Source organism: Pleuronectes platessa, chromosome 16 (genome assembly GCF_947347685.1).
Source record: "Pleuronectes platessa chromosome 16, fPlePla1.1, whole genome shotgun sequence".
In the NCBI taxonomy this organism is placed as follows: domain Eukaryota; kingdom Metazoa; phylum Chordata; class Actinopteri; order Pleuronectiformes; family Pleuronectidae; genus Pleuronectes; species Pleuronectes platessa.
This window is the reverse complement of record NC_070641.1, coordinates 8,354,594-8,381,737: the sequence shown is the minus strand read 5'-3', so window position 1 is coordinate 8,381,737 and position 27,144 is coordinate 8,354,594. Positions and strand designations below refer to the sequence as shown.

At 41.9% G+C, this 27,144-nt stretch overlaps 2 protein-coding genes and 1 long non-coding RNA gene across 5 annotated transcripts; 2 read left to right on the top strand and 1 right to left on the bottom strand.

Annotated features, from left to right (window-relative positions):
* The first annotated feature begins 324 nt into the window (after nt 1-324).
* Nucleotides 325-8,256, top strand: ppp1caa (protein phosphatase 1, catalytic subunit, alpha isozyme a). Of its 2 annotated transcripts, none has more exons than XM_053444193.1 (8): nt 325-484; nt 743-853; nt 5,208-5,339; nt 5,568-5,798; nt 5,897-6,001; nt 6,093-6,316; nt 6,908-7,042; nt 7,355-8,256. In XM_053444193.1, exons 2-8 carry the CDS (start codon nt 799-801, stop codon nt 7,469-7,471), a joined length of 999 nt encoding a protein of 332 aa, XP_053300168.1. In that variant the 5' UTR covers nt 325-484; nt 743-798; the 3' UTR covers nt 7,472-8,256. The 2 variants fall into 2 exon arrangements, with proteins under 2 accessions (XP_053300168.1, XP_053300169.1); XM_053444194.1 differs by having other exon boundaries at nt 383-533.
* Nucleotides 8,257-10,771: 2,515 nt separating this feature from the next.
* On the bottom strand, nt 10,772-26,750 carry LOC128459081 (uncharacterized). Its single transcript, XR_008342098.1, has 3 exons — nt 26,601-26,750; nt 17,420-17,510; nt 10,772-10,993 (listed from the first exon to the last, which is right to left on the bottom strand). It is a non-coding gene; the product is annotated as an uncharacterized LOC128459081 (long non-coding RNA).
* kmt5c (lysine methyltransferase 5C) lies at nt 12,860-25,654 on the top strand. 2 transcript variants are annotated; one of them, XM_053444190.1, is made up of 9 exons: nt 12,860-13,212; nt 13,608-13,740; nt 14,163-14,328; nt 14,457-14,566; nt 14,709-14,872; nt 17,216-17,235; nt 17,456-17,592; nt 17,707-17,867; nt 18,810-25,654. In XM_053444190.1, the coding sequence occupies exons 2-9, from the start codon at nt 13,628-13,630 to the stop codon at nt 24,161-24,163; spliced, it is 6,225 nt and encodes a 2,074-aa protein (XP_053300165.1). In that variant the 5' UTR covers nt 12,860-13,212; nt 13,608-13,627; the 3' UTR covers nt 24,164-25,654. The 2 variants fall into 2 exon arrangements, with proteins under 2 accessions (XP_053300165.1, XP_053300164.1); XM_053444189.1 differs by having other exon boundaries at nt 12,861-13,212; nt 17,707-17,879.
* Nucleotides 26,751-27,144: the final 394 nt, after the last annotated feature.

The window sequence follows — 27,144 nt, the reverse complement described above, 5'->3', positions numbered from 1 at the left end:
AAAATGTGCTTTATAAATAAACTTGAAAGGATTATATTGAGGGTATTCAACTCGATTCAGTATTTAAATTCTTGATTTGAATCGACCATTTAAATCAACTTTAAATGTTTATTGAAACAACTTTGTAGTGTTGTTTTAGGCTCTAAGTTGTAATTTATACTGTAAACACACGGTGGCGCGCTTCCAGCTCTGACTGAAACTCCGTGATGACGTTGTAAACGGCTGGGGGCGCGGTCTGAGACGGATCCACCGTACGTCCAATCAGATGTGAGAATCCTGGCTGTAGATTCTGGGACCGACCAATCAGGTTGTGAGAAACGTAGGGGGAGCTGGGTTTGATTCGGCCTCCTCTGGCACCGTAGACACTTCGGAGAGAAACGATCCTCCTCTGAAGTTCCTGGGGGGAGAGCAAAGGGATCCGGGCGAACCGCGGGAGAGGGGCCAGGATTTACTCATCATTCACCCAGAGGGCCGGTGACACAAGGTTTGGAGGATTTCATCTCATCCTGAGTCGTGCTCTAGCGCCAGCCGCGGTACCGTAGCTTACGTTACTTGGCTAGTTGCTACCTAGCTAGCTGGGCTAGCGCAGGCTCGCATGAGCTCATTGATTGTTCCAGTCCGCCTCCATTGCTCGGTTCGCTCTGCGAGACCACCGCCAGCTCACCGACCAGAGGCAACACGTATTCTATCAGCAGCTCTCTAACGAGTCCGTGTGTGTTTCTCTCTGTTCTTCAAACCCAAGGTGCCGCGCGGAAAACCAAGGTCTCCACAGCCCGTGAACGTCAGAAAATAAAGAAAATGGCGGAGCCGGACAAATTGAACATCGACTCTATAATTCAGCGTCTCTTGGAAGGTGAGGAAGACCGAACCCACTGTGCGGCTCTGTTCGCCACATAGATAGCGAGTGATCTCTGTTCCGGTGCAATGTGTGTTTTATTGCCCAGGTAAGTGGGTCGAAGTTGAAGGCGGCCACGCTATGTTGTAGCAGCCGACCTCGCACTGGTGGGGTTTGGATGAAAGGTTGAAGTGAAACCAAATCCCTTCTTTCCACATTTACTTTGTTAAGTGGTGTATTTAAAAAAAAAAAATCACAGTTGTTACATTCAGTTTTCAACTGAAATGCATGCGTGGGGTCGTACAGCAATTCAGGGGAGGTAGATGACGCTACATCACTGGCCCCTTTGATGCCCATTCTCATACAATACTGGCTTTTTATTTTTTTAATAATTCAGCTGACTTTTCTTGTATTTCAGCTCAGAGAAGTCCCAACTCTGAAAAACTCTTAACAATGACTGGTTATATATTTAGCTTTTAAATGTTTACTTTCATTGGTACTTGTTTCCTGGAAGAACCGTCTTGTTGGGTACTTCTTCTGCCCTTCCCCATGAGGGCTTCTCAGTTACTTGGGTACACTGCCCTGTGTTGTGCTCACTGTTCCAGTTGCATTGTGTCAGGATCTGATTACAGTTTCACAGCCACAACCTTCCCCCAGAGTGACTTAAAGAGGTGTACGAACGAAGGTGCTTTGAGTGGCACATGTTAGCTATTCTACCGTGTGAATCTTTTGGTCAGCTTTCTCTGCAGTTTTAAGCGGAACCTGAATGACTAATATAATATCTTGTTGCAGTAAGGCAGCGTCATTTGGTCCCGTGGTGGGAAAGCCTTAAATGTGTACAGTAGAGCTGTTGTTAAACACGTGGATAATTCAAGGTGCAAGCAAATGCTGTGGAATGATTTTGACGTACAAACGTTTCACGGCAGATACAGACTGATTGTGAGCTGGTGGCCCTGCAAATTCAACACAAACCATTCCTTCCTGAATAAAGGGTTTTAAATGTCCAACTGTGTACAGTCTGTGGAGACAGATTTGTTATGGTCGGGGTTTTTGTCTGTATGAGGGAAAACAGGGCTGTTTTATCTTCACAGCCACATGATGATTGTGTAACAGGAGCCCGCAGGACAATAAACAGAAGCATGAATCTCTTCAGACTCAACTGTACAGTTCATCTAAAGAGCACTGGAAATACATGCGTGACCTCTGGAGTTGTCCTTGCAAGAAAGGTGTGCTGGGTGCAAAAACTCGATACACACACACATGTATGCGTTTCCCCAGTGGAACTGTTGAAAAGAAACATCTTTGCGTGACTTTCACAGGAGCGGCATTGTATTTGTTGGCTACGGCTCTAAATTGCACATTTCGTCCCAGTATCAGAATCTGTTTTGGTCAGTAACTAAGGAGTGTAGGGTACAGTGAATTTCCCCAGACATAACTCTCATAATAAATGTGACCGTAGCCCCCTGTTTCTTTACCATCTTAAGTATAGACCGCGTGTGACTGGCCTAGGCTAAGCTGGTGGAGGTGATTGGGATTATTGACAATATGCATATGCACTCATGGTGCCTACATGGAGTTTGACTTTGACTGTGGACCAGACTGGAGTGTTTTGTACATGGGTTGTTATGGTAAGGTTTGTGATAAGGTTGTCTGCCAAACACAGACTAAGACAAACAACCCTGATAATGGCAGTATTTATATCCTCTTATGTAACTCACTTGACCTTTTTCAGCATTAGCAGTTTTATTACTGAGAATAACCACTCACCAGTTAATGTTACACTTTTGTTGATCCACTCTAAGACTACAGCAGACTTAAGAATAGCCGGCCCACTGCAGGTGCCACGTTAAGAGATTGGAAAATTATCCCACAGCAGCTTGATTTCCTATGTGGACACCGAGGTAACCCCCTTGCTAGCTCACTGTGTTTCGAGACCAAACCATTTAAATGTGTTTGGATATTAAGCGGTTTCAATTGGATTACTTACATACAGCTGGAGTTAACTGTAAGGAGTGAGAGTTGTTAGTAGCATGTCTGAAGAACATGGCATAACATACGCCCGAGCTGAACGCCTAACACTGAATCGGGAGTACTGGACCAAACCAACTGTTGATCACAGCACCCCGGCAACAGCGACAGCTTTTCTGCCGTGCTGGTCCAGCTCTTTGTTTTCTGTCCCCGGATCAGCGCAATGGAAAGCCTTTTGTCTGTACCCCGCATGATAAGCTCACTGTTGCCCACTGGCTATGTGGCTAACTTTGGAGTAAGCTCTGTCAGAGCTTAGCCCTCTGTAATCCAGGTTAAAGTGACATGCAGCACTGCAGTATTTATTCCTACTTCTCACTTTTTAGGACCTTGCTTTTTGGTGTCATGCCATGATAAGCCAGTTTTCCTCGCCCATTTGTCTATTTCTCCTCTCACCCTCTCTCCCAAGTGCCTTGCGAGCACCATTAAGACAGATGCATTTGCCATTAAAACACCATATACACGGGACCGGAAAATGGCTGCTGTGTCAGTCTGAAACTAGCAAACACATTTATGACTTTTGGGGTGATAGTCCTGATGGTCAGGTACAGGTTCTGTAACCCAAGAAGTAATCTGTAACTTCCTCCAATCATGGCTTAAAAACACAGTCAATGGTGTGCCTCTGTTTACGAGAACATTTTCTTAGTCAGAAATTATCTATATTATCTCTTGAGTCCAGAGTTTTCACATGATTCACTCCTCCCGTGTCTTTTTTATAAGGTGCTGTCATTAATGGCATACATAACGTGATCAATGAAGTCACAGTTAAATCATTGTCATGCAAAATTTATGTTTGTCTATTAAGGCTCTGCTCTGGTACATCCAATCAAATGTTCTTTACTCACTTGGAAACATGGGACTGTACGATATAGCAAAAAATTATACAATGATATTTTTCTTTTTTTTGCCCAGCTGAATTGCCCACTTGAAAGACAAGTTGAATAATGCAACAGAAAATGAAAACCCACTTTGATGGTGTTAGTTTCATCAATATAAGCAGGCATACTTGGGTTTGTGTCAATTAAGGTGTACTGTATGCCTTGGAATTCTCATTGTTCGTTTGAATATTAAATTTTGACACTTTATCGCGTATACACCGAGATTTCACAAAATGTTCGGTCATGGAAATTTGTTTTAAAGTTATTAAAGTCATGGAAATCCATTGGTCAAAATGTGTATGAACCCTGTTAACTATTCAGTAGGATTGTTGAGGTGGGACGGAGACTCCTCACTCGTCACTCTTGCAGTTTGTGTCGGGAGGTGCCTTGCTGTCATGTAACAGAATGGATTGATTCTGTCGATGTTACAAACAACCCCAAATCCAAACTCCATCAGGATCAGTCTTGCACAAGGCCACACACTTCACACACAGCATCACGGTCAGTCACAAAGGGCAACTACTTGTATCTGAATTTTGAGCACAAATACCAGTCACATGTATTGACGATTGATTGAAATGGGAAATGGTCTCTATCACTTTACTAGACATTAGAACAGTTTACATCAAGCACAGTTTTCCATTCATACAGTGCATCTATGTGCAGCACTTTGATCTGTGATTTAGAGGATGGCCGCCATGACCCCTGAGCCACAGCCGCCCATTGTATTTCTACCTTCTAAGAAAGAAAGATATTTGTCAGGAAATTATCGATGTTCAAGACCTGATCATTTGTTTGACTCTATTCAGTTTGTGTTCTAAGTGTAAACAGGGAGAGACTTGATAGACCTACTCAGTTCTGCAGATTGTATCAGTGGACGTCTCTGGATGACAGCAACAGAAAGTGTTATAACAGCCTGTGGTTTGTTATTTCTGTGTTGCTCAGCAGGCTATATCACGAGTGCCCTAATTATATGTGTGCATTGTCGTTGCTGCAGCTACATTAGCCAGAAGAGGGAAGTGGGTTTCACGTCTTAGCTTCAAATTGAACTGCAACTTCCGCAGAACCTTTTGCAGCTTTCATCAGACTAGTTTCCACTGATTTTTTTTTTTTCGATGTTGAATCTGTTTGCATACGACACAAGCGCATCTTGTTGTGTTGTGGTCTGATGAACAGTAAAAGGTGAATCTAGTGTGACGGTGTATGGTTTCCAAAATTACAGACAGCAGTTATACCTCTGAATGATATGGTTACCTGCTCAAGTGGCTGTTGGAGTCGACGGCTCACTGAATTCACTAGCATTTGACTGGTGGGAGGTGTTAACTTTCCAGTCTGGTGGCCGGGCTCAAAGTCCCAGCTTCAGATTTCATTGCTATACTTTATACGAGTCTTTCTTACAGCTCTGACCACCGCTGTCTTTGTTGTGTTATTGTGTCTCCAATAAAACACCTGTCTCCTTTTCTTTTCAGTCAAGGGCTCTCGGCCAGGGAAGAATGTTCAACTGTCAGAAACAGAGATCCGTGGCCTTTGCCTCAAATCCCGTGAAATCTTCCTGAGTCAGCCAATCCTGCTTGAACTAGAGGCTCCCCTCAAAATCTGTGGTGAGTAATGCTGGGTTAGTTTCTGTTAAGCTTTAAGTCTGAAATATCAAGTTTAATAGGCTGGTAGGATGGTCATCATGTGAGGTTTTATTTACGATCTGCCTGGCCGTTTCATCGTCTGTTATGACCACTTGTATCACTTGGTAAGTGTCGACTTTGCATGTGAAACCAACTACACCCATCAGCAAACTACGGCTTTTAATGACTCTTCTCTGCTGCCCCCTGCAGGTGATGTCCATGGTCAGTACTATGATCTGCTCCGACTCTTTGAATATGGAGGCTTCCCCCCAGAAAGCAACTACTTGTTCCTGGGTGACTACGTAGACAGAGGGAAGCAGTCACTGGAGACTATATGCCTGCTTCTAGCGTACAAGATTAAATATCCAGAGAACTTTTTCCTGCTGCGCGGCAATCATGAATGCGCTTCTATTAATCGAATCTACGGCTTCTACGATGAGTGTAAGTGTGCAGAGCCTATTGATGGAACAAACCATATAACTCAAATCTGAACTGTTAAACCTTACTAACTTCTTTTTTTTCTCCTGTTTTGTTAAAAGGTAAGCGACGGTATAACATTAAGCTGTGGAAGACCTTCACAGATTGCTTCAACTGTTTACCTGTGGCTGCCATTGTAGATGAGAAAATCTTCTGCTGTCATGGAGGTGGGTCTTCTCAATAGAAGATGCATTGAAGCCCACGTTAGCTAATGAGAACATGACTAAGTGTTTTGTTTCGTGCATGTCCTCGTTTCAGGTCTCTCTCCTGATCTCCAGTCGATGGAGCAGATCCGAAGAGTAATGCGACCCACAGACGTTCCTGACCAGGGTCTTCTGTGTGACCTGCTGTGGGCCGATCCAGACAAAGATGTGCTGGGCTGGGGGGAAAACGACCGCGGGGTCTCCTTCACGTTTGGGGCAGATGTGGTGGCCAAATTTTTGCACAAACACGACATGGACCTAATATGCAGGGCACATCAGGTAATGTTTATGATTTACTCTGTAGAGATTAAAGCCTCAGTAAGGAATAAAGATACACTAATAATAAATTGTTTGTTTTTCCATTGACATTTTCAGAGGGTTATTCATACAACTGTATGTTGAGAGATGTTTCTTATATTATGAAATTTCCTCATTTACAAACATGAAGGGGGGGGGGGGGGGATGTTAGAAGGTGATTATTCATAATAATTCAACCCAGTACAACATATTTAATAAACACACAGTTTAACTTGAATGTCCCTCAGACTGCCTACCCCATGGCCCAACAGTTCCTTTTTGACACTGAATTTTTAATTCACAAACCAACTCATAAAGTCCCTTTTAACATTCCTGATAGTTTTCATCAAGATCCAAGAATTCTTCTCTGAGAAATCAACAAAAGTGTTAAACGTCCTGTCTCACAATGTTAGAAAAGGGGGAAATCCTGGATCTGCCCCCTGATTCACAGCCACAACAAAATATAATGGGTTCATCCTCCTCCATTAACTACTGAACTGATTTTTTTTTTTAAAGGTTCTGCTTCTATTCATTACACTGTGTGTAGTATTGACTTTTTCATCTCATCCTAAGGTCGTGGAAGATGGGTATGAGTTTTTCGCGAAGAGGCAGCTCGTCACCTTATTCTCGGCTCCCAACTACTGTGGAGAGTTTGACAACGCTGGTGCCATGATGAGTGTGGATGAGACGCTCATGTGCTCCTTCCAGGTGTGTGTGTGTGTGTAGGCTGGGACGTGACTGTATTGTTGTGTGAACATATCTCTGTTTCTGTGTGGATTGTTAATAGGCTGAGAAAACAAATGTCCTTGGGGAAATTAAAGGGTTATCTTATCTTCAAATGGAGCGTGTGCTAATAGATCTCATTGTGTAATGAACCTAATTTGCTTGCCATGTTTCCCTTTTTAACACGTTATCTGTTTCACTTTATCTTGTTTACCTTTATTGTACGACAAATACTGGTGTATCTCTACTAAAAGTTGATTCATGTAAACCTTATCGTTGCTCTTTTCTCTTTCACAGATTCTGAAACCAGCAGATAAGAAATTGTATCCTTATGGCGGAGGGGGAGGAATGGGATCTGGGAGACCGGTCACTCCGCCGCGAAATTCAGCCAAGGCCGCCAAGGCCAAGAAATAACACCCACTGGGTTCACCTCCAACAACCTGCCACCCCCCTGTCGGCCCAATAGTCTTTTTTTCCCCTCTACCTCCCTAACTTGTTTCTCCCTCGTCACCAAACAGCAACAAAAGCAAACAAGTGTCCAGGGTTCAATCATATTTCTTCTCTCTAAAACTATTTTTAACAGTTTGTTTGTCTGTCTGCGTGTAATTCCTTATGTGCAAATGTGTATAAAAAGTGTGACTGATACAGAAGTAATTTCTATATTCTGTATATGCGTTATTATAATTTTTTTTCTTCCTTCAGTAGGCTACCCTCTGTTGTTTCCTGTCATTTTGTAGAGGTTGGTTGGAGCCTATCTATGATGTAAATTGAAACCTGGGTGCAGGGGGAGAGGAAGGGGCACGAGAAAGGAGCCTTGGCTGTTTATGTTAGGGCCCTGCACTGTTTAATGCTAAACAAAAGCTTTTGTACATCCTGTTTCCGAGGTCTGTGTGTGTCTATGTGATGGGGTTGGGCTGGGAGGGCACATGGGCGGGCACGTTCGGTGGGAGGGGTCAAACAGAAACGGCACATACAACACACTGGGTGCACCGGGGGAAATATGTGCAGGTGAATCCATGAGACATGTTTTTTTTTTTTTTTTCTTTTAGAAAACTGATTTGAGAACAGTCATGGATGTGAAATGGTTTTGCTTCTGTTGTAGATATATGAAACCAACTTGGTTTAATTATTTTTCTTCTTCTTCTTTGGTTTTTAGTTCACTGAAAGTTAAGATGAATAAAAACAACCATTTATTTTAATTATGCCACCACGCTGATCACTTTGTGTTCACCATTGCTTCGAAGGTCGAAAGTGTCATTGTTGGCCCCAGTTTGCCTGCAGTTGAAACAAAAGGACAATTCACATGTTTAGAAACCTGAGGAAGATACAGAAGCTCCGTCACTGAGCTGCTGTTGCTGCTAATTGCCTCGTAAATACTATGTGAAACCTGACAGCTCTTAGTTAATTGGTATTTATTCTGCTCTGATCTTAAACCTAGTGCTGTATGTTCCTGGGGAGAAAATCGCTTCAAGCTTCTTCATTCATTTAGTTATGATCAGGAGCTTTCAAAAGGAAATGAGCTGGTGGATCATTTTCAGTCAAGTCCTCTTCATTTGAATCCAGGAAAAAAAACATCAAGAATGGGCCTGTTTAACCATGAAGCCAAAACAAACCATGCACGATACAACAAAGGGAAGACAGTTGTAGACACAGCCCTTTAAATCTGATGGAGAATCTGAGCACAAAATATTACTGAAGTCCAACGATGATGATTTAACAAAGAACATCATGTGCAGCAAATCCCCCTCTGAATGTATCCCAAAGTTTTGGCTTCAGTGCCAGATGATTCCCAGACAAAAAGCGTCTGCTGCTCAGCAATTACATAAGTGAGATGTTGCTCTGTAAAATCCTCACTTTTCACAGCACCGCTCTCTTTCAGCAGCTCACACGCAAACAGATCAGTTACACTCAGAGACAACCGAAGCCTCAGACATCAGCTTCCTTGATTCAATGCGGATTCGAGAAAATCTTTTTACTGAAGTTAATATAAGCTATTTCTCTCCATCGCTTCATGGCACGTTCTCCATTTTGCACCCCCCTTTAACTTCAGCTGGCGTACAGGGTTTCCCCAGTGAAAGCAGTCCATGGGTCAGAACAGGCTGTGGCAACTGGTGGGAAAAAAACAGTGTTTCAGGGTCTTTCACTGCTCATTTATAGTAACCCAAACACCCCCCATCATTACATAATTGATGTGTCTTGTTTTACTTGCCTGCTGTCTGTCCTCACTCTTCAGCACCAACTGGTTTTGAAGATGCTCCGGCTTCACCTCCATTTTCCGTGCCAGACGTTTTCACCTCAGTACCTCAGAAACTAAATGTTTTTGTTTTCTCTTCTTAATGAAACTATTGTAAGTAATGTAATTAATTAGAAAGTAAGGAATCCTGCTGTGCTTTCTAACACATAGTTAACACTCAATGCTGCGTCGGTTGTTGTGTCGGGGTGGGCCAGGTGAAGACAACATTATTGGAAATCGTAATCAATTTGCCTCCAGTTAGATCAACTCAGGAAGTGATATTGACATGAGAATGAAGTTCAGTGGTGAGAGTTCAGTAGAGTATGAAAACGACATGCTTTAAACACCAGTATCACAGATTGTGTACAAGTCAGATGATTGCAGATTTGAAATTGAATGAAAAATGAATTAAAATGAGCGGAGCCCAGTCTTCACACGCTGGCTAACCTTCACAATGATCTGTTGCTTTGACGCTCTCTTCTTTTTTTAAGTTGTAACCGATGCAGACCCCCCTTTCTTTGATAAAGTTACATATCACCTATGATGTTTAAGAAAATGTACAGAAATGTCGGGTATTAAAGTCTGGTAGCATAAGTCGATGTTAATATAAGGCCTGAGCATTATGATGTTGTGGAGATGATCTGCATTCACTAATTCAAAAATAATGAAGTGACTCATCCAGGAGTTAATATAGTGCTATAAAAGATGGAACGTCTCGTCATCCGAATATAAGGTCCAATAAAGGCCACTTCCATTCCCTTTCCCACAGCTGTATAACCTCTTTATTATTTTTAAATTCTATATTTACTGTTATTACCAATAATCTGCTCTTTAATCACCCTTTTCATATTTTTACAGACAAATTTAAATGCTAGACACTGCAAAGCTTATAGTGTAGGGTTTTTTTAATCAATCAGGGATGTTTTGCACCAGGCACTGTCACTGGTTAGACAATATGAAATAGATTAATACAACTAACAGAAAAACGGAAACAGCAGATATTAACTGTATTTTTTATTTGATTTCAGGTCAATCACAAATTGTCTCTGTTACATGTTAGAAATAAAAACATAGAATTTGTACATCTGTGTCTGCTTTTCCTTTTCAAATTCAATCTAACATTACACTTTCACCAGAAAAAGTGAAAGAAGCCACCACCTGCTGGTTGTTATTTGTACCGTGTCACTGGGAGTGTCGTTTCCTCACGTCTTTTTTTTGCCTCAGGGCAGACAACTTCACCCATCTGGTTTTGCAGAGGCTGCCTCTACTGTCTGATAAACATCTCAGTGTTATATACGATTTTGAGGATTTATTATTTGTCACATGAACATAAATTTGAGGTAAAAACCTTCAGTGAAATGTGTGTGGGGGGGGGGGGGGGGGGGGGGGGGGGTCTCCATTTTTGTGCAGACATACCAGGGGCTCAACAATAAACAGTAACCAGATGAATTAAGGATCAATAGAGGAAGGGAAATTACATATCTGCAATACAAATTTATTTCGAAGTTATTTCCAAAAGCAATAATTTTTCAGGGAAATCGTTACAGATAAAGTGACAAAGACAGCAGTGAGTGCAGAGATTGCAAGTGTGTTAAGAAGTGAGGTGCGTGCTGGAAGTCTGGTTGGCCTGAGGGAAGAAACTCCTCTTCGGTTGCATAGTGCATGTTTGTATATTTACCGATGTATTTCTCAGATGTTTCCTGCTGAGAAAGCACAAAAATCAAAAAGAATCTGTCAGTTGAACATGCCCAGCGTAAACCGGTCGGGTAAAGAGTAAAAATAGCAGGGAAGACAGTTTGTCTCCATTCATGTTCCCAGCGTCTTCCTTCCCCTGATTTAAAAGTGAGGCTGGAGCAGGAGCTGGGCAGCCAGTCTGTCCTTGCACTCTTTATCTTTTCCCTTTTGCTTATCTCTTATGGTTTTCTGTCACTCGCTGGGGGGGGAAAAATTCAAAGCATGCTGTGAAAAAAGTCTCTGATGCAATGAGCCTAGAACAGCTGCATGTTTGATAGTGACTCTAAACTGGGCATTGGTTTATTGCGTTCACATGAAATTCAGTCAGATCTAAATGTACATTGTTTTATGCAGCCCAAGTTTCTGATGTGACATCTGTAACATTTACATCAGGTGGTTGAGCTTTGCCAGTGATGTCTAGCTGCAGATTTATCACAACTTGGCCTGACATATGTCCTCCAATGTAAAGTCACCACACATCGTAAATCCTCCTGATGATTTAGGAATCAGACTCATGTACGAGTTTTCATCCGACGGCAACATTAGATCCCATGCATCCCCACACCATACACCAAAAAGAGAAGAAAAAAATAAAAGGCTGTACATGAGCCGGGAGTGTGAACAAGTTCAAAGACAAACAAATATCTACAAATCATTTCCAGATGAGTGACGTATACCTTAACAGTCATCAGTCACTCTTTGAAACTTGCTCATCGTGGTCAGTCGTGAATTCATTCAGGAATATAAAACACTTCAGCGTTCCTTTGTTTTCCTGGAAACTTGAATTGAATTACGCCCTGTAAAATATGCAGTAGCACTACTCTGGATTGTTTACCAGTTGAAACCTGTCCAGCGAATGGAGGGGGGTTGGGGTGAGGGTACAGGGAGCTTCTTGATCTCGATTGAAGACATTCCAGATGAGCTGATGATCGAAAAACACATTTCTTTCCAGAGTATAACTCTAGATTAAACATAATATAATGATGATTAAAACCATTGGATTGATTTCCGTGGTCACAGAGCTGCATGTAGAGTATATAAAGTGCATTATATCGGAGCGATGCAAACATCTACCTCTTAGTTCAAAATAATGAATTCATTCGGAATGACAAGATTCAAACATAGGATGTACACATTTTTGCATTTTAAACCGTGTGAAATGTAATATTGCAAATGAATTCACTTATACCTGATTAAGTAATACCTGCTCCACCATAGCTCAATGTACAAGATAAGAAGTATCACTGCGAACTGAATCTCTCAATAATGGGCTCTGATGCTCTGGGGGTTCTGGGTATTGTCGGGTATTAAAAGCAGAGTAGCATTTTCGAAAATGATCAGTTGAAAAATACAAAATACAAGATGCTGACTTTTTTTTCTTTTAGGAAAATCTTCCATATAAATTATATTAAATTCCCTGTGGCCACCATTAGACCTGGCTCATAACAAAAGCTCATGTTTCACTCCGACACACAGCAATCATTTATATTCATTATAATTTCTCCACTTGAAATGAATCGGATCCTCTGGAACACGAACCTGGCGTATTGAGTTACTCACTTATTACAATTTAATGCAAATGTCCTGAATAATCTCAACCTCATTTAACGATCTGTAGTTAAACGCGCGCTTATGTTGACATGTGCTGGTTGGGCTCCCGGTGAGAGAATCACTCAGTAAATACTCTGCTCTTATCAACATGGTAAACCTAACTGCATCGGAAAACCCCGCCCGTTTAAGAGTCCGACCAATGATCGGGGAGCTCTCAATTCGATTTGTAAAACTGGCCTTTACCCCAGCGAATAGCGCAATGCGTGGGCGTGGCCTGCTGATAGTTCGGTTGCACCACACGCAGCTCATCAACTTTTGCAACTAAAACGAAGCCTGTGCAGCGACAGTGATCGAGCTACACAACGAAGACCTGTCAGGCCCGCGGGACCCCGTCTGTCGCGCATTCCCGCCCCCTGACGTCCGGGTTTGGACTTTTCAAACGTCAACAAACCAGCAAATTCCAGAAGGGACGAGGAGACTCCATTTTCTCAAGCGGATGCTCGGGCTAGCGGGAAGCTAGCTGCTTATGTTGCTAGGCTAACTTTCCCTGCTAGGCGGACGGGAGCCAGGGCGAGCGACGAGCTTGCGATTAATTGTCCATCTGACGAAACTTTCGTTGCCCACACAAGACTCCCAGGTACGTTTTCAAATGCTGCGTGTCCAGTGTGCATGAGAGCCAGAGCTCGGCTCTCAGTGCTTGGGTTTCGTTGGCGATCGGGTGCAGTCCTGTTAGCTGCAGCCAGCTGGTGCTACCATGTTAGCTTTCTCATACGATAACCCATCTCCCAGCTAGCGGACATGCTAGGCTAATATGCTATGGATGCTATCAGGGAACCTAGGCGCGTTCCTAACTCGTAAACACCGTTATGATTTATTGGTCTCAGTGAGTGTTGCGGCTTTGTATGTGTTCAACAAGAGAGCCGGCAGCTAATGCTTTGTTATTTCCAGGCTGGATCTGCAGGAATGCAAAACTAGTGGTTGATGGTTTGTTGTTGTTGATGTAAGAGCATTACTTTGACCCTGTGATTGCAGCATGCTGATGGTGGGAGGCAATGGACGGGTGCACTAGAATGAGTGTGAAGGAGCTGTGTGAGACCGATGACCTGGCCACCGGTTTGGTGCTGGACCCCCTGCTGGGCTTCAGCACGCACAAGATGAACATCAGGTAACGTCAGGTCAAATGAATCAACACGACAGTCCAACGCTTCCTCAGATCAGTCCTAATCAAATCACCATTGAGCCCTTCTGTTTTACATCAATACAGTCTTGGCTTGTTTACTCTGGCCGGACACCCTGTCTGTCAGACTGTTTGTATCACTGAGCCAAAGCTGTTGCAGTCTAATGCAGATTGTCCTGCTAGAAATCTCAAGTTACTGAAGGTCACAAAGTTTTATCGTAATTGTTTCAGAGAGTTGTTGATCCAATTTGATGTTAATTTTACAGGATGCACTTGGTGCTGCCTTGCATTATATGAACAGTTGTTAAATACCAAGGGTGCCTCTTTGTATAATGCAGCAAGAACAGCTTAAACTAGAATGCCGCTCTCCTCTTCTTATGTGCTGTTATCTGCTTTTCGCTTCTCTTAAGTCCCCCACCAGAGATCCGGCGATGGGGTAACCTGAAAGAGACCCTGCTGCGCTTTCAGCGTACGCATGACTTCAATGCCACGTTTGAGGCGCTGACAGTGGGTGAACTGGCTGGTGACTACTTCAGTGCTTTGGGAAACCATCGGCAGGAGCTGCTGAGACAACACGTAGGCTCATGATTAAATTTACAAATCAGTATCATATAACATCACAGGTTGACTGGAAGCTACCATAAATTCGTGAATTTGTCACTTGAATGTGTTAACACAATCTACACCATCTGTGATGTCTGCAGGTTTATCGCTACCTCAGTGCCTTCCTGTTGGATAGCGGTGTGAAAATAGACTCCTGTGACAGATACTCATCAGAGACCAATGGCGGGAAGATAACCTCAACAAGACACTGGTAATAACTTGGAAATTTAACATTGCATTTGTTAGGGCAGCATGTCGCTGAATAGCAACGGTCACTGTCACAGCAGAGTTTCCTGGCCAGGTGGTTGCTTTTTAAATTGGAGATTTGTGATGCTCAAATTGTCGATCCTCAGGTTCGCAGGAGAGCGGATGGAGGTCCTGCTGGGTTGCATAGCAGAGCTGAGTCCCACCGACAGTGCAGTCCTGAGGGCAGGAGTCAACGACTTCAGTGTGATGTATTCCACACGCAAACGTTGCGCTCAGCTTTGGCTTGGACCTGCAGCTTTCATTAACCACGGTGAGTGTGTTCGCATTCAAGACTCACTCTATCTAAGGACACGCACTTATTTACACAGACTCAACTCAAAGTGGTCATAGCTGATAGGAGTGCTGCTGGTCTGTGAGTTTAATCAGAACTACATTTCACCAGGAGGACCTTTTTTAGGATGCAGTCTGTAAACCAAATGTTCAAAGAAATGAACACACATACCTACAATCAAAACACAAGGTGGGAAATTGTAATCACAACTAGGGTTGAAAAATTCCGGGAATATTCAAAGTTGGAAGCTTTCCATGGGAATTAACGGGAATAAACTGGAAATTGTGTGGGTAATTTATACTAACTGTATTAACCTCGTCATATACAGACATAAATATAAACATTTGTTTTGTCATGAGCCCTGAGGAAACTTTGGGCACTTGACTATATGCTTCTGTAATCTGCATCTTTGTGTCATTCTTAACATAAGTCTTTGCATCGTATTTGCAAATGCATACAGCCTTTCCTTCTACATTGGCTGGGGTGAAGTGTCTCGACACATTACGGTGCATTGTTCTGTAGAATAAGATGAGAAAAAAGCTAAAAAACACTAATGCAATGCCAGAGATATAAATAGTTTGCCAAACAATTGGAATCGTCTTTAAAAATATTTTACAATTGATGGATAAATGAATAGAAATAGGCTAGATGAGCAGATGAACAATCCTCAATCAGCATGTTAAAATATTTTCCCCAGTAATATCATCGAAACTTACATGACTATTCCTGCACACTACAGAAGGCCTCAATAGCCCTGCTGTAGTGTGCAGGATGCTGGGAATTATCTGCGCAAGTGATGGAGAAATGCACAGTGCAGGGTTGAAATTCAACGTGCAGCGTGTGCTGCATTCCATACATCTTTTAAATAGACTTTTGAATGATGTTTTTATTGCTCAGCGTTTAGTCTGTGTATTCCCCCCCCCCCAAAATTCCCTAGCTCAATATTCCCATGGAAAGTTTCCGGAAATTTACCGGAAAGTTTCCACCCCTTTGCGACCCTAATCACAACACACAAAAACTGACGGACACCTAAAAATGTAAACGCGATCACACATGACAACAAGGCTGAGTAAATAATTTTCCTAATTCTTGGTGAATACTCCAGTTAATGAAAGAGAGATAATGTCTGCTAATTTAAGGAAAATCCCCAAAAAAGTATGTATTCAAAAAGTTTTGCATTTGATATGGTTAACAATTGATGATTAGATCTTTACATGTCATGTTAATGCTGTACAAATGATCAAAGATAATTTCTTTGATCTGCTTGAGCGCTGGATTAGAAACAAATTCTTCTAACAGTAGATACTCTGATAGATTATCTAATAAAAATATAGAACATAATTTATACATAAATGCCAAATATATAAAATCTTCCTTAACTTCAGGAGACAATGCTGTTCCCCTATCTGACTCGCGCAGTTCCCTGATTTCCTTCAACCTTTATTTTTATGTAAATTCTTACACGGTTTCCTATTTCAGTTTGGAAAATAAATCCACTTTACATAGGTAAACTAGTTTGTTGCGTAGTTACACTTAAAATTCAGATTTTCCGTTAATTATTTTTGTAAACACCACTAAAAAATGTGTAACTAAAGGGCGGTAGAGGAAGTTTTTTATTGTCATGACTGAATCTGACTCAACAAATTGCTCAGTGTAGAATTAGGAGTATTACTTTAAGTGGTTAATACAGGATTCATTTCAAAGTTATTTGATTGTTGTTGAGCATTAAAAAATGCACCAATGCCATATTCTAAAATGTGAGTATTTGCTGGTTATAGTCCACACTGATAATAAGTTGAATATTTTGGGATATTGGACTGTAAGTCAAATAAAACAAGACATATAAGAGAGTCAATTAGGTTGCTATGGACAATATTTATTTATTGACGTTTTATGACAAAATTGATTATCGATGTATCACACAAGATGTTAAAGCCTGAAAAACTTGTGTAAAATAATTATTTGAAATCATGATTTGATTACGTGAATATGGAATAGAAGTCGGCCATGATTACATCAGATTAGGACAAGTAGCTTTCTTTTCTTAGGCCAGATGTCAGTCAGCATCGCGGCCTGAATTGTAATTTGTACAAATGATCAAGTGTAATTTGAGTTAAATCTTTCCACAGCTCAGGACAGTTTGTCAAAAGATATTTCAATAATGTTTGAGGGTTTTTCAGCTTAGCCTTTGAGACTTTGCAGAAAGGATTCAGCACATGGCAGCTGATCAAAAATGTGTCATTCGTTGCTGTGAATTAAATGATTCATTTTACTAAACATTTTTTCTCTGTGTTTGTCTCTCTTTGTCCTTCTCGCCTGAAGACTGCAAACCGAATTGCAAGGTAATCATCAATATTCATTTATCATATTCACTTAAAATTGATAAGTTGAAGGAAAAATATTTATTACTCCATACATAATCTTATGTTTTTATTCATTTATATACAGTTATAAATGAATAAACAACATTATGTTCTCAGTGTGCTTCCTATCTGCTGTGTTGAGGTATCCCATGGGTGGACCAACCTTTCTTTGTCTTTCTCTTTCTTGTCACCCACCCAGTTCGTCCCTGGGGAGAAGAATAACGCTTGTGTGGAGGTGATTCGTCCCATCTCACCTGGGGAGGAGATCACGTGTTACTATGGCGCCAGCTTTTTTGGCGAAGGCAACGAAATGTGTGAATGCTGCACCTGTGAGAGGTGTGTCCATCGTTGCATCAGACATCGTCTTTATTGTATTTAGTTTTTTGCTCGATACTGAAGGTTTTCTTGCATCCAACATGACAAAAATACTACTTTTTGAATGTTTTATAGGAATGGAGAAGGCCACTTCAAACACAAAGGGAAACAGCCTGAGTGTGAAGAAACAAAGGACTCTGTGGGCCAGAAATACCGCCTGAGAGAGAGATATCTTCGTCACCACAGAGAGAAGAGTCACTTTCCTCCGAGGCCGATCACACCAGGAATACACCCAGGTATTTTTAAAGGTAACCGATTAGGGATTTTCTTTCTCAAATCAGTCAAAAAAGTAAATATTGATGGTCAGCTACTTTAAATAGAAAACAATTGGCTTTTTAAAAACCCAGTCAGCACCATAGATGTATTTCAAAAGTAATCTACCTGCAGATCACAACATATGTTTTATTCATTTTTATCAAGATTTCAGCTTAAATTCAGCTTTGCATTATCTAATAAATCTTTTAAGTCTACTTGACACCTCGGCACAATGTTGCATCATAAATCTCAGTTTATACAGACAGTTTACTGTTAATGATCAACTTTGTGTACACTTTTTAAACAGATGGGGGTGTTGAGCTGCTTTGTAATTAACTGCGAATGCATCATCCAGAACCAATTACATTGGAATATGATATTCAACAGGGAGTGTGAATTCAAACTCGATTTAATGTTCTTTTGATAATTTAAAAGTAGCATACTGCTACTAAACTGATGTGTAAGTGCTGCTTCAATATTTTCTCCTCTAATTGACATGCTAAGATGTTTCTTTAAAAGAAAAATTTGCTAAAACATGTATTTTACAGTTAATGTATATTTGTTAACTTTTACCCACACCTCACTGAACATCTTATACTCTGTTAGCACTACCTTAGCATCTCCTTTGCATTAAATTGCTCACAGGATGGGAAATTATTTAAAGCTACTTAATGAGCAGGATTCTTGAAATCACACTGTTGTGTCTCCACAGCCACATCTTGGCTCAAGGTCTGTGTTCAGTTACTCAGACCATATCCATGACATGGTTGTTTGAATAATTCATTTTTTTGGCTACTGTTTAAACAAACATGATTTCCACGACCTGCATATGTAGCAAATGTACACATCTGCAGAAGAAATGCAATTTACTATAGAGCAGCTTCAAGTTCATCTTTTGTTTTGTTGTTCTCTTTCATTCCTAGCCATCCCCTCAAGGAATTCCTTTACCCAGCAGATGAGGAGAAATGCCTTGAAGAACAGAAAACTGAGTCAAACACAGAAGTGGAGACGAGAGAAACACAGACAGTCAGGAAAGCCCCCATTGAAGTCCTCCACAGTCAAGCAGCATCGGACGGTTCCTCTTTTGTCCCAAGTTACACTGAGGGACCTCCGAATCAGACTACGGCATCACTCAGTGGATTTCTTACTCTGCTGTAGGGATCCAAAAAGCAAAGAAAGGGCCTTGCTGGAGGAATTGAACCTAAATGATAACCGGCTGAGTATACCAAACTCCCCTGGTGACGAAAATAACAGCAGTACGGTCAACCTGAAGCCTTTCACTCTAAATACCTCTTCATCAGACCAACAGAAAAGTAGACCATCGGCAAATAGAGCTGGTCTAAATCGGAAGTCTGTCAAAGTTGTGGACAAGCAGCCAGTCCAAATGAGGACCTCTTCAAGAACAAGGAGCATGGTTCAAGCTACGCTCACTCAGCCAACTGGGTCCAGTAACACAGCTAACAATACACCAGTCTGTCACCCTGTGGAGATCGAGAAATCCTGCGGTGCAATAAAACAAGAGAAGATTGCAAAGTCACTCACAGACAGTCAAAGCAACAAGTGCTGCAGCCTGGAATCTGCTCAAAGTCCAGCTGCTGAGCAAACAGCGCAAAAGACCATCAGCGCACCATCTTTGTTAGAAGTGGGTGACAATGTCACAGGTGGCTCAAAGAAAACGGAGGACAATCCATTGATATCACTGAAGCAATACCTTACAGTCAACCTTACAAGGTTATCAGTTTCACAAATTGTAGAAGCAGTAAAAACATGTGAAGAAAGGAAAGCTGGAATGGCGATGAGAGGAAGGAGCAGGCAAAGCCAGTGTCCTAGACCAGCGCCTCTGACTGTACAGTCAGAAAAAAGAGTGTCGAGATCTCAGCAGAATCAGGGAGGAGCATCAGAGGTCTGCGCAGCTGAAGGTAACAGAGGGGTGAGGGAGATGTTTTTTAAGGCCACCGATAGAGTAAATCTAAGGAAGCGACATGCAAGTGAAACCGTTGGTGATTCATGTCACAGCGAGGAAAGGGGAAATGTCAAGGTTATTGAGATACAAACGGTGTCAAAAGAAGAAACGATTTTTGCACAAAAAGAGCAGCAGCATATTTTACAAGGCAATGTTGAAGGGGAGAAAGTAGAGACAAATGATGCAGCTACAGTGATAGGATACACTAACAGAACCCCAGAAGAAGTGCAAGAGTCTGAATGTAAAATAGTGTCCGGTGAAAAAATCACAGAACAAAACAACGTCCAGTGTGTTACAACTGAAGTCGCGGGCGCGTGTACAGAGGAGGGAGTTGTTCAACTCTCAGAACAATTGGCGAGTAGTGCGAGTAAATGTCCGGAAAGTCGACAAAAGGATATCGTCATTAAGCAGGCAAAGGTACTGCTATCTGATATTTTAAGAAGAGATAAACCCTTAATAGGTGAGCGATTACAGGAGGATGCTGTTGGAAGAAGGTTATCCACCCAAGCTTCTAAAGAAATGCCAAGTGCTGAGGAGCAAGCAGAACAGACTGAGATAAATGGAAGCACGGAGCAGAGGAGCTGTAGGAGAAGACAAAAGCTGAGGCCCAGAGCAGCCAAAACAAAAGAAGATAAACGAATCACCAAGGGACCCTTGAGCAAAGAGGTTCCAGCTACAGTTGAGACCAAGTTGAGTGATGATAGTTTACATCTTCATTCAACACAGAGGCATAAAGACCCACTGGCCTCCTGCATCAGCACACTACCTCATAGGTCACTAGCTTCAGCAAAGGCTACAAATAGTTTGCATCCAGATTCCAATCAACAGGCACACATGCAGTCCAACATACCTCTGAAGAAGCGCACATTTCGCAGTTCTATGGAGATAGATTCCGAAAATGGTTTGAATTCTGCTTCAGATCAAGCCTCTAAAGAAGGCGCTGAGTTAAATTCCTCTCCGTTGCGGATGCAGGACTTGACGTCGGTTTCAGGGGAGGGTACTAAAGTGAAAAGAGAATTTAAAAGAAGATTTAGAAAAACCGAACTTCAGAAGTTAATGCCCAAAAGCATCACAAAACACAACTCCTTAATCAGAGTGCTTCGCCCCCGAGCTAATGAAGTTCATGTATCGAGGAAGATTCGAAGGTGTAAACGTGAGAGGCGAGATTATGACATCGACAAAGCTCGGACACTCAAAGGTCATAAGCTTGCGAAGAACAAACAAACTGAGAACCCGGCAATCCAAGACCATTTTGGTAGAAATTCATATTTAAATAAATTTCTAAAAACGGATGAGGAGGAAATATTAATCGATCAAAGTGATCTGGAGGACACGAAGCCTGGTATTAATTTTAAGATTCGTTTCAAGAGGAGGAAAGGGAGAGTGTGGGAGATGCAAAGTGCAGGACTTGAAAATATGGCGTTAAAAACGGAGAAGGGGAACGAGTTGGTGACATGCGATCCTTTTAAAGCCATCATGGATTCTGTATCGCTTTTAAACACGGAGATGGAGGCCGCCCAGGCTCACGTGCAGGCTAGTAAGAAGTCAAAGAACAGACTGCATCGTTTGAAAAAAAGAGGCAAGAGGTTGTGTGAAAGGCAAGAAGTAAATGTCTCCACAGAAGCAAAATTGGAGAAAGACAGAGTCCTAGGCCATGTTGAAATTGTACATGAAACTCCTGGTGACAAAGTAGAACTCAGGGAGAATGATGGGGAGCTTTTGGCTGGAGTCGAGCAGTTGGAGTGTCAAAAAAATGACAAGGCATCTTTGCCGACTGTAGTTGAAACAAAAATAGAAGATCGCTTTAAAAAGAATTGCTGTTTGTTTGAAACTGCGTCACAACAGAAACAGGAGCCAGAATTAGATTTTAATGGTTTTTCGCTACCAGTAATTAAACTACGTAGAAAGACGCACGATATTTGGGAGGTGGACAGCAAAGAGGAGCTCTTACACACTGAGCTTAAAGTAGAGCCCATAGTTAAGAAAGAGATGAAGGGTCACCTTTTAGGAAAAGAATGTTTTGAGTTTACCAAGTTCAAAGAAGAGTTCCCATCCTCTCAGAGACTGAACAACAACCTTGCCCTGATGAAAACGGAACAGCCAGCGTTTTCCTTATCATTGTCACCGCTGTCCCTGTCTTCTCCGCTTACTGACAATAAAACTGAAATGATGTGCGTGGCTGCAGAAAGAATCAGTGATAGGCCAGAGATCAACAGTGGTGGAAGGAATCAGAGGCACAAAATGGAGAGAACTCGCAAGTATGGACCTGTAGAAACACCCAACACTTGTCTTAGTCACACTCTCCAACAAATTGACAACAGCCTCTCCAGGCTCTCCGAAGGCTTGTGTTCCTCTCAGACTCTGGAAAAGCCGACAGCCATTTCCAACACTTCTAGCTCTGTCGTCCAGTCCCCATCTCAGTTTCCTCTATTCACAACAGCAGATAGCATGCTCTCTGGTGAGCCCAGCTTCACAAACTGCTGCGATGATATCCTGGACTTTCAGTGTCTCAACTTTGAGGGTTATTACCAGCCTCAGAACATCCTTCCATCTTCTCCATCAGATCTTTGTTCACTGGATCCACCCACCGATCCTTTCAGCAGTCCCCTCTCTCACAGCCCGTCTGATACATGGACGACCGAGACGCCGTACATTGGCCCTCCCAGTCCAGGAAATAACTTCACCAGTGAGGATCTGCAGTTTTTTCCAAGTCTAATTTCTTCCAAAAGTGACTCTGTTCCCCTGGAATGTGAAGTGAAGGATGCCTCAAATTACAGAAACCCCCCAAATCCCAGTTTCAGTTTCTCATCTCTTAGCAACTCTGACTTTACTGCAAAGGATCGAGGTATGAATAAATATTCAGCAACGAGGCTATCCAAAGAAGACCTCAGAACTCAGTCCTTGCCTGTAGTTGGCAAGCCTCGGCCATTTGGTGCAACGTTGTCCTCTGTTACGTCTCAGCATCCTGTTACTACAACACAGCCGTCCATTTACGTCAAGCCGAGCACAAGCCAGTCAAAAGGCCAGACTAACCATAAAGCCCCGACCCCCTTCCACCGCATGGCCATGCCGAATAGAACTCAGTCTTTTTCAAGTAGTGGTCAACCAAACCCAATCAGAGGACTGTCCCACAGTTGTTCGACAAAGTCTTTTCCACCACCTCAGATGTCCAACAGACTCTTATCTCCACAGCTCTTCACTGTGAAAAATCCCAATCCTCCAGACAATCCGTTCAACTTCCACGAGAAACCCTCAACAGTTATTCACAGGGTGCTCAAGTTTCAAGGGGGGAACCAGAGTCAGAACTTGTACAGTGCTCCTTGTAAAGACACCATGGCTGCTGGCAGCCCAACCATCGCGTCCAGAACACTTGGTGCAAAATCAGATGCTATTGAGACACCCCAGCAGAATCAGAGACTTGGTTTTGGTATAGACGGCAGAGGTGTCATTTCTGCTCAAGGGTTTGGAAAAGATTTTAGCAACCTTGTTTCGCCCAACACCCCCAACAGGTCCACCCCTCCTTTCAACCAATCCAGCGCCTCTTTTCCTCAGTCTTTTTGTAAAAGCAAGATGTCATCTGATAAACAGGAAAGTGCAGAAACAGGCATGACATACAAAAACTTTTCAGCCCTGCCAAGACCCTTCTTCTTTCCGAGCAAAGTAACACATAGTCATTCATTACCACAAGAGAAGAGTTGGAGACATGATAAATCCACAGTGTCGACTTCAGACAAACACCAGCCATGTTACACCCAGCAAGACCCCTTTGACTTCAGCTTCGGGTCCTCTCTTTCACCCATGCCTCAGCACAACAACCCCCAAGTGATCCACAGTACGCAACCTGGTCAGCCAGCAGCAGCACACAAGAGCCAGTCCTCGACCTCGACCTCCTCAGCCTCTTTCCCCTATGGCTGTCAAGGTCCTCCCTATGTAGTCAATTTCAGTGGAGACCATTCATTAACCCTGGGTCTCAGGGATGGGCCTGACGGTTACCCAGGACTCGGCTCAACGAACTACACCTACCATTGCCTGATGGAACCTTCGGGCACACAAGGGCGGCTGGTTCTAGAGCCCCGTGGGCCCCACCTTTCAAGCCCGGCATCGTTTTCCTTGGGTGGATTTTCAGGACACAAAGGTCAGGACGAACACTGCAGGAAAGACATGCAGCAACAGTGCCCACCTGGGGAGCACCAGGGCGCACCCCACTTCGGACCTGTTGCAACATCTCACTCCATGGGCCCCACAAAACCCAAGCGGGTGAGGCTAGTGGTGACAGACGGCACAGTAGACTTAGATCTCCAGTACTCGGACTGATTTATAGTCACTGCAAATATTCCGATGTTTTGCTCAAAGCGGATTATAGTGTCTCCCCCAAAATCTTTTGGTAAACATGGTAATTCATAGTCTACCCGCTATTAAAGCCCACTGACTGACATTTTTTTAAATCATTGTTTTGATGGATTGTTTGAATGACTTGGACAGGGCTTTATGTAAAGTTGACCTATCATCAGTGTGTTTTAGCTACTGTATGAGAGAGAAAAAAAGACCCTGTCATGATAGATTTGTTGAGAATACCTAATATAAGAAAACAAAGTATTAAATATATTTGTGAGTAGGAGTTTGAACCTAGATGACCTGTAAACACTGAACGCCCTCTTACTATACTGTAACATAGTTGTGTGAATCTTTCTATGCCAGGTATGGCAGTAGAGACGAGAGATGTGGTTTCATGGTACTTGTATTGGTGGGTTTTAAAAAGGCAGCTTTGTGCCTCAGTCTTTGATATGTTCTCTGTGACTTTTTGAAGTACCCGTTGAAACAGTCCGCCCTCGTTTTTTTATACTCACAGTAAGCTCTGTTCTCACTTTGTGTGTGTGTGTGCATGCATTTAGCAGGCAGGTCTTGAGGGATTAAAGTGAGGTGTGTAGTCGTCCCTGATAACGTTACAGTTGCGCTGCCAGATGTAAGAAAGACCATTAGTCATTAGCGCATAGATGCAAGGTTTGTGCATGAACAGTGTAAAAAAACAAGTAAAGATTCCCATACCTTAAACTGTACATCTAGACATCTGGGTGAAGACGTGGGACAAAACTTTCCACAGCTGCTCTTTTGAGTAGTCATGCAGATGAGTGAGTAGGACATGTTTTTCAGGTTAATGGATGGAGGGATGGTACAACACATGTTCTTCAATTTGGAAGTTCAAGGCAAATATTTACGAACATTTTACAAAACAAAAAGTTACAATCTTCTCACAGAATATCTCACTTTTTTTCCCCAAGGGAAAGAACGGAAGAATAAGTCATGCAACATCTAATTCAGTGACACATGATGGAACTACACATTCATAGCTTTTTATATTGTAACCATAGTTATTTTTGGTTGATTGTGGAAGTCACGTGAGCATTACCCTCATGTTATGATGCTCTGTATGTTGAACCCCTGTTTGGTAGGAGTGCTCAGTGTGACTGCATATCCTCACATTACTACCATAAAAATGTACTGTCTTGATACGGAAAGGCCAATTATTTATTTTAATATCCTCATTCTTGAAATGGTGCTATAAAGTAATTTATATTTCACATTGATTGTTGGAAGATGTAAATGTTTTTATTATTTAATGGGACAAAATACTGAACTAATTATTTACATTGACTATTTAATTTCACGGCCTTTGACATCCAGTTTGTCGGGTTTTTACAGGTTAAACTTGGTCTGTCCTCTTTTCTAAAAGGCAGTTAGTCTTACTGAAAGTCTGCCGTAGAAATGTACAAATGTAGCCTATATCATTAAAGACACATAATTCTTTTTTGTATTTTCTCTTTTTGACTCTTAAAAAATGTTTTCCAAAAGTTAATTGAGAAAGAAATCCTATCTGTTAACATTATTTCTGCGATTTTACAATATACATGCATACACTGCAGCGGTATGTCTTTTCTGATTGAAATGATAGAGATTATGGAATCACAAAATGTTGAAAAATGATTAATGATAATTAAATAAATGATCATGTGTCTGGTAATAATCCAGATTCATCAAATCAAGATGCTGAATTCTTTTTGTATATTTGACTTGATATTTAGTAAAAATTCTCCCCTGTGAGTTCACCTGAATTTAGTTTATAAAACAATTAAACTAGAATAACACTCGACATTGGATCAGTTTATTCCTCTTATTAGATTATAAATGCCCTGTTTAGTTGGCAGCACAAAGTTGGAGAGAGGAGGCGGGAGAGAAGGCAGGATGGAGTCAGTCGAGGCAGAGCAAGAAGAAGCAGGTGAGTAAGAAGTGAAGACCACGTTCACTGCTGTGGACTCCACAATGATTTCATCTGATTGGACCTGATTCTGAGAATTGAAGCTATGACTATCAGTCAGTTCCACACGGCCCTCAGGAAATGTTACCCACTCACCAAAGGTACATGGAGCAAAAACAAACGTTTAGAAATGAAAGAGGTAAACATTCAGTGAACATTCAGAGTAATTTCAATCAATCTGCTGTTTTAAGGTAAAAAAAAGTTGCATAGCAAAATGTTTCTACTGTTTTTGTGTGTGATGTGTCCACCACAGTAATCAGCAGAAAACATTCTTATGACCTGGAGTCAAGTGCGAAGAATACGTTTTTGTTTTTGCAGCATCATTTCCTCTTTAAGTTTTGGTCTCGCTTCATTCTCGGTCTCCTGCTCTCACACACTCAACTGGTTAATTTTTTCGAGTCAAACGTGCATCTTCCTGGTTCATTGTTCGGCACTTACCTCTTTTCTCTTAACAACTTGTGTTGTCATCCAACTCAACCAGCATTTGTTGATCATCTTCTGCTTTTCCCCTCAATTCTTTCCCCTCCTCCAGCACATGACCCACTTCTGCTTTTCTTTTTAGCTCTTACGAGCAGCCGAGCATTGCCAAGTAACAGTTTCCTTATAATGAGGAAGGAAAGAGACGGATGGAGAGATGATCCATTATAGCAGTAAGGGACTGGGTGTTTTTGACATGGTTCAGTTAAAGGGACAGGAAATAAAGGGGGTTTGGGATAATTAATATTTACACCAAAGTACATAAAGATATTCCAGATCAATAGTCCCTGTGACTTTTTACTATTATCTGTGATCTTATTATAACAGTGATTTAAGATAATATGCACCAGTTTAGGTATGTCCTAATCTTGTTCACGTTCTACTTAATTCATGTTTTCCAAAAGAAACGTTTTTTTTTTAATTGTGCAACTCTGATATTTCATTCATTATGGTCATACGAATCTTACAATTTAACTTGTGGAAACCTGCTGGAACCTTGAAAAAT